General features: G+C 37.8%; 1 protein-coding gene across 1 annotated transcript; it reads left to right on the top strand.

Annotated features, from left to right (window-relative positions):
• The first annotated feature begins 1,888 nt into the window (after positions 1 to 1,888).
• LOC133653571 (oocyte zinc finger protein XlCOF6.1-like) lies at positions 1,889 to 6,819 on the top strand. The gene is made up of 2 exons (XM_062052992.1): positions 1,889 to 2,195; positions 4,871 to 6,819. Exon 2 carries the CDS (start codon positions 4,921 to 4,923, stop codon positions 6,151 to 6,153), a length of 1,233 nt encoding a protein of 410 aa, XP_061908976.1. The 5' UTR covers positions 1,889 to 2,195; positions 4,871 to 4,920; the 3' UTR covers positions 6,154 to 6,819.
• The last annotated feature ends 9,497 nt before the right edge of the window (positions 6,820 to 16,316 follow it).

Genomic DNA, 16,316 nt, shown 5'->3' with positions numbered 1-16,316 from the left:
GCCTTCTGAAGGTCCAGCATGACCATGCCGCAGTATTTGCCCGCGTCCACCACATTTTTGATGTGGTCGGTCAGATACAGAAGGCGTGTGTCAGTGGAGTGGTTAGTTCTGAAGCCGGATTGGAATTTGTACATGAGTTTATTAGTAGCAAGGTAACTATCGACCTGTTCATAAACTATTTTTTTCCATTACTTTCGAAATGGAACTGAGAATAGAAACAGGTCGGTAGTTGCCAGGTTCCAATTTGCTTCCTTTTTTAAAGAGGGGAGTTACTCTTGCTATCTTAAAATCTTTTGGTACTTGGCCTTGTGAAATTGAGAGGTTTATTATGTGCGTGATGATTGGGGCAATGGTGGAGGCAGAGTCCCTGAGAAATCTGGAGGGGATATTGTCAAGGCCGGTGGCCTTGTTTGGGTGGAGCGCGCTCAATTTTTTAAGCACCTCATCAGCTGAGACCATTTCTAATTTGAAATTGTTGTTGGATACTCCTAGCTTTCTGTAGGAGGCTTTAATGTGTTCTACACTAAAGCGACCAGAGTGGTGGGACAGCTTGTTGACAAAAGTTGCAGCTATGCTGGTGAAAAAGGCGTTAAGTCTGATTGCTGCTTTCATTTTGTCTGTAATGAGGGAGTCACCCTCCTTGATGCTGATGTTGGTGAGTCTGGTTTTAAGATTTTGGCTGCAACAGGGAAGCTGGTTGTTGAGAATTTTCCAGAGCTCACGTGGCTTATTTGTGTTTTCCTCTATTTTGACATTAATGTAATTTTTTTTTAAGGATTTAGTCAAGTTGGTTGACTTATTTCTTAATTTATTGCATTGCTTTTTGAGAGTTGAAAGGAGTGATTTGAGGTTGTTATTATTGGGTTGTTTATCTACTTCTGTTTTACACTGTTTTACACTGGAGTATTTTTTGTCTCTGTCTTTTATGGCAGCTAATAGGTCCGGATTTATCCATGGTTCAGAGCGGGCTTTGATCCTGACTGTTTTCACGGGAGCCATGTCATTTAGTATCTTTAGGAACGCTGTTTTGAAGCGATCCCAAGCAACATCGACCAGGTTGCTCGCGAGCAAAGGGGACCAGTCCCACTCATCTAATTTTAAATTGAAAATCTCAGTGGAGTATTTTTTAAGGGATCTGGATTCGGCTGTTATGTGGCCATTGGCTTCGGGTTTAGATATTTTGCGGGTGCAGAAGGTTAGATAGTGGTCGCTGAGACCACAGATCATGACCCCACTATTTTTTATTTTAGGCCGGTCTGAAGTGAGAATGAGATCTATAGTTGATTGGGTGGAAAGTGGCAACAGATAAATGTGAGTTATGTGGGGTTGTTGAAAATGTGCAGCATGTGCTGATGGAGTGTAGGAAGTACAGGTTGCAGAGGAAGACACTAAGGGACAAATTTTACAGTCTTGGTAGAGGATGGAGTTTAAAGGCAATTTTAGGGAAGGGGGAAAACAATAAATAATGTAACAAGGCTCTAATGGGATATCTTAAGATCACAGGTTTAATACTTAAAGTGTAGGTTGTATTCATTTTTATTTTTTATTTTTTATTTTATATGTTTATTTAAAAGAAAATATTTTTTTTTTATTTTTTTTTATTTCTTTATTTTTAGTTTTTAGTTTTCATTTATTATTTTTAATATCAATTTTTTCCCCTTTTGTAATGTGTGGTTTTGTGTAAATGCAGCTGAGATAGGCTCCAGCACCCCCCGTGACCCCGAAAGGGACAAGCAGTAGGAAATGGATGGATGGATGGATGGATATGTATATACCAACATAGTCCCAAGTACTCACCCTGATGATACACACTCCAGTACAGGAAGTGGCGGTATGCATTTATAACGTTGGCTGCGACCCGCCATAAAATGAAGAAGAAGAACGTGTTCCGTGCGCATGCGCAGAGCGATTGTGTTTTCCAGTACCAATCGTGTCGTAAAACGCAACATAGCAGTATGGTCTTTAAGTCTGCATTATTCTTTCATTTTTGTATTTGTACTTAGTCGTCCATCGTATGAACAAATACACTATTAGTTATTCGTGTCAGGATTAACTCAACTCCTCGCAGTGAACTTTGAAGCGTTTCTTCTCAGGCTTAGCTTGCTAGCTAGTTGAGCTCGCTGGTTACCTTAGCTTGTTAGCTGCTAACAAAAAGACGCGGAAGTGATCAACACATCGCTAAGCAGAGATCAAGTGTGAGTATAAAGTGTTGTGATTGTGTGAAAATGTGTAAAGTAGCAACGATGAGAGTGTTGGTGAATCAGCGACGAACTGGCTGTTGAATAAATATTAGTAGTGTTAGAAAGTGGTTTTACTTTTTCCTGTCTGTTTAATGGATGACCTCATCTTGCTGGCTGCAAAACTAGTTTACTTTTGAGTACGAATAAAGTAGCCTAACTTAACCCAGTGAAACTACAAATGTGGGTAGGGATCCAATACCCAGTAGTTACAGGGGAATTATTCATTTTCAAGATCATTTTGATCACAATTATAATCAGACAACACAAGTTAAAAGTGTAACAACAACAATTAAATATTTTTCAATTATTGTCTCTGATGTAAATTAAAGTCTTAAAAGTCTTACTGTGTCCAGGGACTTATTTCCTGAGTTTGTAAACAATAACAAAACTGACAAAAGATGTTGTGCTAATAAAATTAAAAAAATATCAATCTAATCACTGTAGTATCGAGCAGGAACTGATTCTATTCTTGCTATCAATTTCTTTATTGATGCATCCGGGCAGCACGGTGGAAGAGGGGTTAGTGCGTCTGCCTCACAATACGAAGGTCCTGAGCAGTCCTGGGTTCAATCCCGGCTCGGGATCTTTCCTCCCACCTCCAAAGACATGCACCTGGGGATAGGTTGATTGGAAACACTAAATTGGCCCTAGTGTGTGAATGTGAGTGTGAATGTTGTCTGTCTATCTGTGTTGGCCCTGCGATGAGGTGGCGACTTGTCCAGGGTGTACCCCGCCTTCCGCCCGATGCAGCTGAGATAGGCTCCAGCGACCCCAAAAAGGGACAAGCGGTAGAAAATGGATGGATGGATGCATCCATCTTTTTTTTTACATTCAAGAGCTCTCGTGTCCGATTAAAGGTGCTGATTTTTTTTAAAAAAAAGGTTTTGTGAGGTAAACAAAAAGCAGTCAAATAGGGTCAATAACAACAAAACAAGACCATGGCCTAATAGCTTCCTCAGAAAGAAACATACTCATATTAGTTTTTCTCTGTTTTTATTCCATTGTGTATACAAAAAGGTTTATGTCAGAATCCGGCTGTTTATAGTTTATAGAGCCTACATCATGTCACGTATTTAAAGTGTCTTCTTTGAGAACAATTTGTCACTTATTAGACGGGTAGGTTTTTATTTGATCATATACTTTAAAAATATTGACTTATTTCAGCTTTTATATCATTATTTGTATGCTTTTTGGTGTAAATCAGGGCTTCAACTAAATTGGTCTGGGGGCCACATTTTCTCACATTCTCCCTTCACTATTATTCTTATTTTGAGAACCGGTATCTTTTGCAGTGGACATTTGTTTTTGGTCTATTTCTTTTGTCAGTTACACATTTCTGAAGAAAATAGTCCTTTTATACAAAATACAAGTGTCCTCTAAAGTGAACTTTAGAGGATCTGCTAATGTGTGTACATGGTCCAAGTTCGTCTGTACAACAGGAGCACTCTAGTGTTTTTAAGAAGTTGCTGCAAAAATGTTTGTCCCCCAAGTTTTGAACTGAACACGGGGGCCTGTGTGGTGTCATTTCAGGGCCCGATTTGGTCACCAGCTGCCAGTAGAGTAGCCCAGCAGGGTTGTCCAATAAAGATGCTATACAATATGAATTATATTATTTTCGGCTCACAATAGAGCTTTTAAGACTATCATTGTAATAATAAATGTGGATGACAGATTCTGATAGCGACAAGAGAACAAATGCATCCTCAACATTCTGTAGCATTCTATCGAGCGAGCTAACGTCCCTCCACAGTGAAAAGCCACTTCCAAGACCGCAATCCTCGCCTCCATGGCGACAAATGAACTAGCTAGAGTTCTTGAATGTAAAAAAAGGTGGATAGATATAAATATGGACATTAACCGTATGTTATCAGTATAGATATCAGGTTAGATTGTTGTTGTTTTATATTTTCTAAAATATTTTGTCTTTTTTGTTTATGAACTCATGAATCAAGTCCATGGACACAGGAGGACTTTAAAGCCAAAACCAAATTATTTAAAACAGAGCCGATGGCAGGAAATCATTTAAATAGTTAATTATTATTGTTATAATGCCATCCTGTGTTTTTGTCTGGTTATAATTGTCATCAAAAATGTAATCATTTAGTGATTTTGAAAAGATAAAGTATCAGTATCAACATTAGTATGCCCCTGTAAATACTCGGTGTTGGATCCATAATCACATTTTCAGTATCACCCACAAATAATGCAAAGTATCAAACAGAAGAATAAGTGTTAAGTACATTTTAACGGAAGTGTAGATAGAACCATAAAGTAGCAAGTAGATTAATAATAGTTTTGACAAAATAATACTAGAAATGAGGTAATATCTTACTGCATAATTTAGCAACTAAATTAGGTGTCTTGTAGCCCATCAAAAAATGGTTCCATTAATAATTATATATTTAAATAATTTATCGCAACAAACATTTCTTTGTAAAAAGTCCCCCTTTTCAGAGTCTTTAACTGTGACTAATGTTGTAAAAAGCAGCGTGTTTGTCCACCACAGAGATTTCAAGACAGTTCATACAATGACTTGGTTTTAAGTACTGTAAATGTACCGAATGCATTGTGTGACTGAACAAAGCTGGACGGTTCTAAAAAATGTTTGTTTTTTTGTGTGTGTCCTGCAGACGTCTGTGAGGAACATCTTCTCCCTGAGCAACAGGAGTGGAGCCTCAGGATGGTGAAAGAGGAGCCACAGCCTTACCACATTAAGGAGGAAGACGAGGCGCCACAGACCCTGCAAATTCAAAAGGAAGAGGAGGACCTACTGACCCTCCCTTTTAAGGTGGAAGAGAAGTTCACATTGAACCTTCAATTTAAAGAGGAAGAGGAGTACCCACTGACTCCCCATTTTAAAGAGGAAGGAGGGGAACACAGCATCAGTCAGGAGGGAGAGTATCTTGAAGGACTGGGGGAGGTTGATGTCACCAAGATGCCATTGACTGGTGTGATTGTGAAGAGTGAATATGATGAGGTCAAAGGTGAAAGTGAGGAGAAGAGAGAGGCGGATGGAGACCACTGTGGAGGATCACAACCAGACAAGATCTTAGCTCCACTATCAGATAGTGACGACACAACGTCTCACTCTCCTGACACTGATGATGAAGAATATAAAGATGATAAGACATGTCACACTGACAACACATACTTTACATGTTCTCACTGTGACAAAACTTTTAACTACCATTGTCGTCTGAAAGTACACATGAGAACACATACTGGAGAAAAACCTTTTTCCTGCTCAGAATGTGGTAAATATTTTGTCCAAAAAAAGTATTTAAAGGTACACATGAGATTGCACACCGGTGAAAAACCTTTTTCGTGTTCAATCTGCGGAGAATGTTTTACACGAAGACAGTGTTTGAAAAAACACATACGATTACACACTGGGGAAATACATTTTTCATGTTCAATGTGTGGTAAAAGTTTAAAACAAAGTAGTGATTTGAAAAAACACATGAGAATACACACTGGAGAAAAACCCTTTTCTTGTTCAATCTGTGGTAAAGATTTTGCTCAAAAGCAAAATTTAAAAACACACTTGAGAATACACACTGGAGAAAAACCTTTTTCCTGCCCAGAATGTGGTAACTGTTTTGCACGAAAAAATTGTTTGAAAAAACACATGGAAAAACACATTGGAGAAAAACATTTTTCTTGTTTAATTTGTGGTAAAGATTTTGTACAAAGACAAACTTTAAAAACACAAAGGAGAATACACACTGGAGAAAAAACACTTTGCTGCCCAGAGTGTGGTAAAGGTTTTGCACAAAAAAATGTGTTGAAAGAACACATGACAACACACACACGAGAGAAAGTGCTGAGTTGCCGTGTGTGTGGTGAAATATTATCTTCTAAGTACCAGTGTAAGAAACACAAGTGTGCTGGTGAGAACAGCAGCAGCAAATGAAGCTGCGGGATTTCAAATAAACTGTCAAAACTTTAACTTTGACTTACTAACAACATCAGCACATATAACATGTGTGACATCATTGTTGTGTGTGTAACACAATCTTGTCAATATGATTCTAACATGTATAGATGAGATATTTTGGATTAATGCTTTTTTCAATCAAGTACATGGTTTAATATACAACATTGTGTACTTTTATTTAAAAATGAACATAACACTTTGACTGAAAAGGTGAGAATAAACAGGACAAAACATGTTACAAATTCATTGTATGTGTATATACTGTAGATTATTGTAAATCATTTTTATTTGTGTTTTTAATTGTTAATGTTATAGATGAACTCCATTGTGTGATATACATATTTGTTTTACATTTGTTCACTTTTGAGTACACATAAATCCCTCTTAGTTCATATTTACTGGTTCACATCTGAAACATCTTCTGGACCACTTCTGGAAGCATATTGTTATTTACTTTATACATCAGTTGAGCAGTTGTGTTTTATACAATAGCATTTATTTTTAAAATGTGTGACTTTATCAATCATTTGTTGGGTCTCGATAATCCATTTTATTATGTTTATTACTCTCTTTTGAATATTGTTTTATATGTTTGTTCCCTTTATGCAATATGCAGCTTAGAGAAGATGGCAACATTATATGTGGAAGAATAGTTTTGTTTTTAATAATCTACATTTCTGAATAAAAAAACTACTCTTGACAAATATTGTTTCTAAAAGTTTTTCATGATTGTTTCCCCTTTCTTAGAATCCATAAAACAATATAAATCTCAGAAAACATGGGAAAGTTTGGAATGTTATGGAAAAGTCAATAATGTATGTCATCCCACAGAGCTTTACTGTACATCCATCTATTTTCTACCACTTGTCCCTCCTAAACATTTCAAAATCAACTGTCGGCCTTATTATAAGAAAAAGGAAGAGTTTGGGAACAACAGCAACTCAGCCACGAAGTGGTCGGCCACGTAAACTGACAGAGAGGGGTCAGCGGATGCTGAAGCGCATAGTGCAAACAGGTCGCCGACTTTCTGCATCAGTTGCCACAGAGCTCCAAACTTCATGTGACCTTCCAATGTTTGTGTTTAATTCTGTCATTATATATATACTGTATATATATATATATATATATATATATATATATATATATATATATATATATATATATATATATATATATATATGCTACTGTTGTTTCAATACATTGTTAAATATTTAAATATTATTACGAGAAAAAATATATATATATATACAGTATATATATATACTTTTTTTTTCGTAATATTTAACAATGTATTGAAACAACAGTAGCATAAGTAAAGAAAAAACACCACAAAATAAACACCACACACATTGTTTTTTTTCTTTGATGCTAATCGTTTTTATAATGTATTCTAGCATTTTAGAATGTGGGATATATATATATATATATATATATATATATATATATATATATATATATATATATATATATATATATATATATATATATATATATATATATATATATATATATATCCATCCATTTTCTTATATATATATATATCCATCCACTACCGCTATTTCGGGGTCATATACAGTATATATAACAAAATACATTTAAAAATAACATGAAAACCTCCCACATTCTAAAATACATTATAAAAACGATTAGCATCAAAGAAGAAAAACTAATATCATGTGTGTAATATTTATTTTGTCTCTTTTGGGTTTTTTCTTTCCTTATGCTACTGTTGTTTCAATACATTGTTAAATATTTTAATATTATTACGAAAATAAATTGTATGTATTTGTTTTGAACATTTACAATAGACGCTTTTATTTTATTTCCGGGTTGTTAAATTATTTGCACTTTGGGGAGGACTCGTTACTTGCTTCTCTCGCGAGATCTGACAACACTGCGCGCGAACCAAACACGGCGAGGTTAAACAAGATGGCGTTTGACGCAGAAGACGTTATTACAGTCGTCACAGTTTAGTGTTCTTAACCTGTGCGTCCATGTACACATATATGTCGTTTAATAGACTCTCTTGAATAGAGTAAACTTTGTTAAGAATTGTTTTCATCCGGTTATATTAGTCTGAGCGCACTAAGATGCTACTCGAGCTAGTTTAGCTTGCTAATTAGCTTAGCTCTTTAGCTGCTAACAAAGAGACGCGGAACTGATCAACACATCGCTAAGCAGAGATCAAGTGTGAGTGTAAAGTGTTGTGATTGTGTGAAAATGTGCGAAAGAACGATAGCAGAGTACGAGGAGGAACTTTCTCCAACAAAAGAGGAGAACAAGCGACAGCATCAAAAACTTCAAGTTGTGTTACACAGAACAGGTTTGTTTACTTCTTACTCTCACATGTTTACTAACTTTATATTTATTATTAACACTATTCTTAAATAGATTGTCTATAGGAAGAAGATGAATTGTCATGTGAGGATTGTTTTTAATTGTTCATAAAAACAAGACCGTTTCAGACACATAAGGTACACAGAGGTTGATGTTCCTCCCAGTTTGTAACAATGTGTATCAACATGTTTACATAAAACTCACACAGTTGCCAGGGGACTTGGTCAACAGCCATACAGGTCACACTGAGGGTGTCCGTATAAACAACTTTAACACTGTCACAAATATGCGCCACACTGTGAACCCACACCAAACAAGAATGACAAACACATTTCGGGAGAACATCCGCACCGTAACACAACATAAACCCAACAGAACAAATACCCAGAACCCCTTGCAGCACTAACTCTTCAGGGACGCTACAATATACACGCCCGGTACCCCCTACCCCGCCCCCACCCCAACCCCGCCCACCTCAACCTCCTCATGCTCTCTCAGGGAGAGCATGTCCCAAATGCCAAGCTGCTGTTTTGAGGCATGTTAAAAAAAAATTCACTTTGTGACGTCAATAATAAATATGGCAGTGCCATGTTGGCATTTTTTTCCATAACTTGAGGTGATTTATTTTGGAAAACCTTGTTACATTGTTTAATGCATCCAGCGGGGCATCACAACAAAATTAGGCATAATAATGTGTTAATTCCACGACTGTATATATCGTTATCGGTTGATATCGGAATCGGTAATTAAGAGTTGGACAATATCAGAATATCGGATATAGGCAAAAAAGCCATTATCGGACTTCTCTACCGAGTACCTTTTTTTTTTTTTAGTACCGGTTCCTAATTAGGTCGGTCCATGAGGACCGTGAAGATTCTGGACTAACGACACAGCTATTGGTATTTTGTGTTCCAGCTGACTGACGTAACTATGACACGTTGCCACATTGAGTTCAGCTGCCGCTGCTACACATTAAAATCACCTTTGAATAATGACAAATAAGTAAGCAACCACACTCAAAAGTTTGTACCACAACAATATTTCCTCCTCAAAGTCACGCACGCTGTTTCAGTTTGAAGTGAACGCACTTTACTCACAACGAGTCACGACCGCGTTTTACCAACTGTCCCCCTAGGCATCCATTAATATTGATCCAATATTAATCCACTCAAAAACATGAAAAATGTAGATAAAATCTACTAATCCATAAAGTTGCTCTGAAGCAAGATATCACCCGCTGCGACTGACAGGTCTCCGGTTGCCATCTGACGGTATGGCGTAGTGGGTAGAACGGCCGTGCCAGAAACCTGAGGGTTGCAGGTTCGCTCCCCACCTCTTGACATCCAAATCGCTGCCGTTGTGTCCTTGGGCAGGACACTTCACCCTTGCCCCTGGTGCCGCTCACACTGGTGAATGAATGATGAATGAATGATAGGTGGTGGTCGGAGGGGCCTTAGGCGCAAACTGGCAGCCTCGCTTCCGTCAGTCTACCCCAGGGCAGCTGTAGCTACGAATGTAGCTTACCACCACCAGGTGTGAATGAATGATGGGTTGTCACTTCTCTTTGAGCGCTTTGAGTATCTAATAATAAAAAAAACACTATATAAAATCTAATCTATTAAAATTATTATTATTGACGTCACTCCATTGTGCCGCGTTTGTGTCATTAAAAGACATCTTGCTTCAATGTGTTTCAGTTCGTCCTGTCTCTTGACTACAAACTGGACCATCGAGCATTACACTTGCTCCCTGAGCCTTTTTATATATATAATACACACACACACACACGCACACACACACATCGGTAGCTATTAACAGTCAACATGGTTTCCGGTCCGTCAATCAAATTTGTCTGTGTCCAACATAAACACAAATAACAATTCCTATTGTTACAAAATGCACACCCACATAACATGCTAAGTGATTATATTGACTTATTTGATATATCATGTAAAAGGTCTGTGGTCGGCACATGAATGCCATACATAAATATTATTACAGCTGTGTGTGTTATTTACAAGAAGATGACATAACTTCATTTCACCTTGCACTGCACACATAGTTAAGACTTCAAATAAACAGCTGTTGATGAAAGATTTCCCTGTTCTGAGATGTTACAGAACATCTTGTTGGAGGTGTTCAACTTCTTAAAGGCCTACTGAAATGAATTTTTTTTATTTAAACAGGGATAGCAGATCCATTCTGTGTCATACTTGATCATTTCGCGATATTGCCATATTTTTGCTGAAAGGATTTAGTATAGAACAACGACGATAAAGTTCGCAACTTTTGGTCTCTGATAAAAAAAAGTCTTGCCCCTACCGGAAGTAGCGTGACGCAGTCGGTTGTTCGCCTCCTCATATTTTCCTATTGTTTTCAAGAGCAAGAGCGATTCAGACCGAGAAAGCGACGATTACCCCATTAATTTGAGCGAGGATGAAACATTCGTGGATGAGGAACGTTAGAGTGACGGACTAGAATGCAGTGCAAGACATATCTTTTTTCGCTCTGACCGTAACTTAGAGGCCTACTGAAATGATTTTTTTTTATTGAAACGGGGATAGGGGCGGCGTGGCGAAGTTGGTAGAGTGGCTGTGCCAGCAATCGGATGGTTGCTGGTTACTGGGGTTCAATCCCCACCTTCTACCCTCCTAGTCACGTCCGTTGTGTCCTTTGGCAAGACACTTCACCCTTGCTCCTGATGGGTGCTGGTAGCGCCTTGCATGGCAGCTCCCGCCATCAGTGTGTGAATGTGTGTGTGAATGGGTGAATGTGGAAATACTGTCAAAGCGCTTTGAGTACCTTGAAGGTAGAAAAGCGCTATACAAGTATAACCCATTTATCATTTATCATTATAGCAGATCCACGTCACAGGAGGAAGGATTCCTCACAATTCCCCATTGTTTACAATGGAGCGAGAGAGATTCGGACTGAGAAAGCGACGATTACCCCATTAATTTGAGCGAGGATGAAAGATTCGTGGATGAGGAACGTTAGAGTGAAGGACTAGAGAGGCAGTGCAGGGTGTATCTTTTTTCGCTCTGACCGTAACTTAGGTACAAGGTCTCATTGGATTCCACACACTCTCCTTTTTCTATTGTGGATCACGGATTTGTATTTTAAACCATCGGATACTATATCCTCTTGAAAATGAGAGTCGAGAACGCGAAATGGACATTCACAGTGACTTTTATCTCCACGACAATACATCGGCGAAGCTCTTTAGCTACTGAGCTAACGTGATAGCATCTGGCTCAAATGCAGATAGAAACAAAATAAATAGATCCCTGACTGGAAGGATAGACAGAAGATCAACAATACTATTAAACCATGGACATGTAACTACACGGTTAATAATTCTCAGCCTGGCAAAGCTTAACAATGTTGTTGCTAACGACGCCATTGAAGCTAACTTAGCAACCGGACCTCACAGAGCTATGATAAAAACATTAGCGCTCCACCTACGCCAGCCAGCCCTCATCTGCTCATCAACACCCGTGCTCACCTGCGTTCCAGCGATCGACGGCGCGACGAAGGACTTCACCCGATCATCCGTGCGGTTGGCGGCTAGCGTCGGCTAGCGTCGGCTAGCGCGTCTGCTATCCAAGTAAGTCCTCCTGTTGTGTTGCTACAGCCAGCCGCTAATACACCGATCCCACCTACAACTTTCTTCTTTGCAGTCTCCATTGTTCATTAAACAAATTGCAAAAGATTCACCAAAGCAGATGTCCCGAATACTGTGGAATTATGAGATGAAAACAGAGCTATTTTGTATTGTTTTCAATGGGGTACCGATACTTCTGTTTCACTGGCTACGTCACGCGCATACGTCATCATCCAAAGACGTTTTAAACCGGAAGTTTAGCGGGAAATTTAAAATTGCACTTTATAAGTTAACTCGGCCGTATTGGCATGTGTTGCAATGTTAAGATTTCATCATTGATATATAAACTATCAGACTGCGTGGTCGGTAGTAGTGGGTTTCAGTAGGCCTTTAAGCTAATAGAGATGCTAATTAAAATGCCTTTTTTCGATAAATACTGGTATCGATAAGGAATATCGATTAGGGTATCATATCAGTAAATTCTTAACGATTTACATCCTGACTGAAGATAACAGCTAGATATCTTAAAAAAATAATGTCAATGTTTATTTGGATTTAGTTACTTCTCTGCTGTCCAGCAATTTCTCAACACCTACGAGCGATGAATTAATCTACATTATTAATACTAATTAGCGATGTTTTCTTGATGTTAAACATTGCAGCATACAAGCTACGACAACACACAAATCCATGCTATGTGAAAGTTTCCTTAAGGAAAATATTGATATCTAAATAAGAAGAGTAAATAATCTTAACAGGATTTTACAGTTTAAATCCAGATGTCGATGCTCCTCTTAGACACACGTAACAAAGGTGTTTGTGAAATTCCCTAATGTCTTTTTGGTGTTAAATTTACCACAACATTAGCGCCGCATAAAACATGTTGCTATGGTTCAACGTTTCAGGAAAAAAAAAGTTAAAAAAATACTTTAAAGCCTTATCCAGCTATTTGCTGACGTAAACTAGTCATGTTTAGCTAAATTCTACCGCTAATTAATATCGGCTCCAAATATCGGTTAATGGTCTCCTTGGTATTGGGAGATAGGGCTAATTTATTTGTAGTAGGTGCTTTTGACTAAATGATCTCATAAAAGGACTGATAAAATCATCTTACTTTTTGGGAAGTGAACTAGTAGTGGGATCATCCTACAAATGTGTGTGTAAGTGTACAATTTACTTTAAACTAATGAAGATTTGTAAATGATTTTAAATTTTTAAATCACAATTATAATCAGCAGAAAAATATGAAGATTGCGTAACAATATCAACAAAATATTTAAACTATTTCATTATTCTTTCATAGAATTGTTTAAGCTATATAAAGTCATAATCCACCTGTGTCCAGAGACCTACACCCTGAATTTTTAAACAGAAACGACAGAAAACGGATTTTGCGCACCTGTTCTTTGTTCTTTTTCAGGTGTACAAGCAGCTGTCTTGTTTGTATGTAATGTTTTACTGTTTTTTTGTTTCTTGAGTTGTGTTGCTGTCGTTATTCCCTGATGTACGGTCTGGTTTTGACATCTTGAATGTCAACGTGGTGACTGATGAGATCCTCAGAGACATTATCAGAACATATGCTGGTGCAGGACAATGTGTCATGTGACTGGGTACATCCGGACTTTTCTAAAGCATGTGTTCGTCTAACTTGTGTCCTGCAGACGTCTGTGAAGAACATCTCCCTGAGCAACTAGAGCGGACTTCAAGGATGGAGCAGAATCAGTCACAACCTCCCTATATTAAAAAGGAAAAGGAGGAGCTGCAGTACCCCCACATTAAAGAGGAAGAGGAGTCAAAGCAACCCCACATTAAAGGGAAGGAGGAGCCACATACCTCTCACCTTAAGGAGGAAAAGGAGTCACAGCCCTCCCTCACCTTACAGAGAAAGAGGAGTCACAGCTCCACTCACATTAAAGAAGAAGAGAAGGACCCACTGACCCCCCATTTTAAAGAGGAAGCTCTACATTACCCTCACATCAAAGAAGAAGAGGAGGAACACAGCATCAGTCAGGAAGGAGAGCATCTTGAATGGTTGGAGGAGTTCCCAGTGACTGGTGTGATTGTGAAGAGTGAAGATGATGAGGTCAAAGGTGAAAGTGAGGAGAAGAGAGAGGCGGAGCCTCCAAGCAGCAGTTCAACTCAACACATGACAACAGAAGCTGATGGAGACCACTGTGGAGGATCACAAGCAGACAAGATCTTAGCTCCACTATCAGATAGTGACGACACAACGTCTCACTCTTCTGACACTGATGATGAAGACTCTAAAGATGATAAGACATGTCACACTGACAACACGCGCTTTAAATGTTCTCACTGTGACAAAACCTTTAAATATCTGAGTGATCTGAAAGTACACATGAGAACACACACTGGAGAAAAACCTTTTTCCTGTTCAGTTTGTGGTAAAGGTTTTACACAAAGTGAAGATTTGAAAAGACACTTGAGAATACACACTGGAGAAAAACCTTTTACCTTTTCGATCTGCTGTAAAAGTTTTGCACTAAGTCAATGTTTGAAAAGACACATGAGAACGCACACTGGAGAAAAACCATATTCCTGTTCAAGCTGCAACAAAACGTTTTCTGACCAATCAGCACTTGTAAGACACACAACGATACACACTGGAAAGAAACCTTTTTCGTGTCCAATTTGTGGTAAAGGTTTTGCACTAAAAAAATATTTGAAAAGTCACACAAGAACACACAGTGGGGAAAAAACTTCTACATGTTCAAATTGCAACAAAAGCTTTTATGAGCGAGCAAAACTTGTAGCACACATGAGAAAACACACTGGAGAAAAACCCTTTTTCTGCTCAATCTGTGGTAATCGTTTTACTCAAAGGCATACTTTGAAAACACACATGAGAATGCACACTGGTGAGAAACCTTTTTCCTGTTCAATCTGTGGTATAGATTTTACTCAAAGACAGCATTTGAAAACACACATGAAAATACATACTGGAGAAAAACCTTTGGCTGCTCAGAATGCGGTAAAGGTTTTGCACGAAAACATTGTTTGAAGGAACACATGAGTACGCACACTGGAGAAAAATCGTATTATTGTTCAATCTGTAGCAAAGGTTTTGGACGAAGTCAGTATTTGAAAAGACACATGCAGAACCACAGTTGAGAGAGTGTTGTGTTGAAGTGTGTGAACTGTCAAAACTGACTTTCTAATAACACATAACATGTGTGACACTGCTGTTGTCTGTGTAACACAATCTTGTTAATATGATATTAACATTTATAGATTAGATATATTCGATCAGTGTTTTTTATAGTTAAATGCACTCAGCATCAAGGGTTGGAATTAGGGGTTAAATCACCAAAAATGATTCCCGGGCGTGGCCACCGCTGCTGCTCACTGCTCCTCTCACCTCCCAGGGGGTGATCAAGGGTGATGGGTCAAATGCAGAGAATAATTTCGCCACAGCAAGTGTGTGTGTGACAATCATTGGTACTTTAACTTTAATTTTTATTTAAAATTGTGTACTTTGATTTAAAAATGAAAAGAACAATTTGACTGAAAAGGCTAGAGTAAAAAGTACAAAACATGTTCTTCTGGAACACTTCTGGAAGCATATTTTTATTTACTTTATACATCATTTGAGCAGTTGTGTTTTATTCAAGAAAATTTACTTTTAAAATGAGTGACTTTATGAATCATTTGTTCGGTCTTGATAATCCATGCTATTAATTATCTTTATTACTCTCTTTTGTAATATGAATATTGTGAAGATTGTTTTAGATGTATGTCCCGAGACCTTTATGCAATAAACAATGTATGCTTCAACAAAATTTGGTAACAATAAACATAGTTACTTTTTGTGAGTATGTATTTTTTCCATTTAATATTGCAGGCATTTTTGATATTTTGTTCTTGTGATTTAAAAAAAATAAGAAATCTGTCTTTATAGCACTCACACTTGTCTCAATGCGCGTTACATTGAGCCTCATTAGTTGAACATGGTTCATGTCAATGTGCCAGCTTTGCCCGTCTATGTCACAACCCTCCAGTCTTTTGATCAAATGTGATATTGTAACATTTAACAATGCAGAAGAAAATATTTGTCTTTAAAATCTAAGAACCAACAAAAAGGAGTTTATTTGCAATTTTAATTATACTTAACATACTTTAAAGTCAATTGTTTACCTCTCCGGTGACATTATTCCTCTCATATAGCAACCATTGCAAT

The sequence above is a fragment of the Entelurus aequoreus genome, linkage group LG07 (genome assembly GCF_033978785.1).
Source record: "Entelurus aequoreus isolate RoL-2023_Sb linkage group LG07, RoL_Eaeq_v1.1, whole genome shotgun sequence".
Lineage (NCBI taxonomy): Eukaryota > Metazoa > Chordata > Actinopteri > Syngnathiformes > Syngnathidae > Entelurus > Entelurus aequoreus.
The sequence above is the reverse complement of the archived record's forward strand: the minus strand, read 5'-3'. Positions and strand labels throughout refer to the sequence as shown.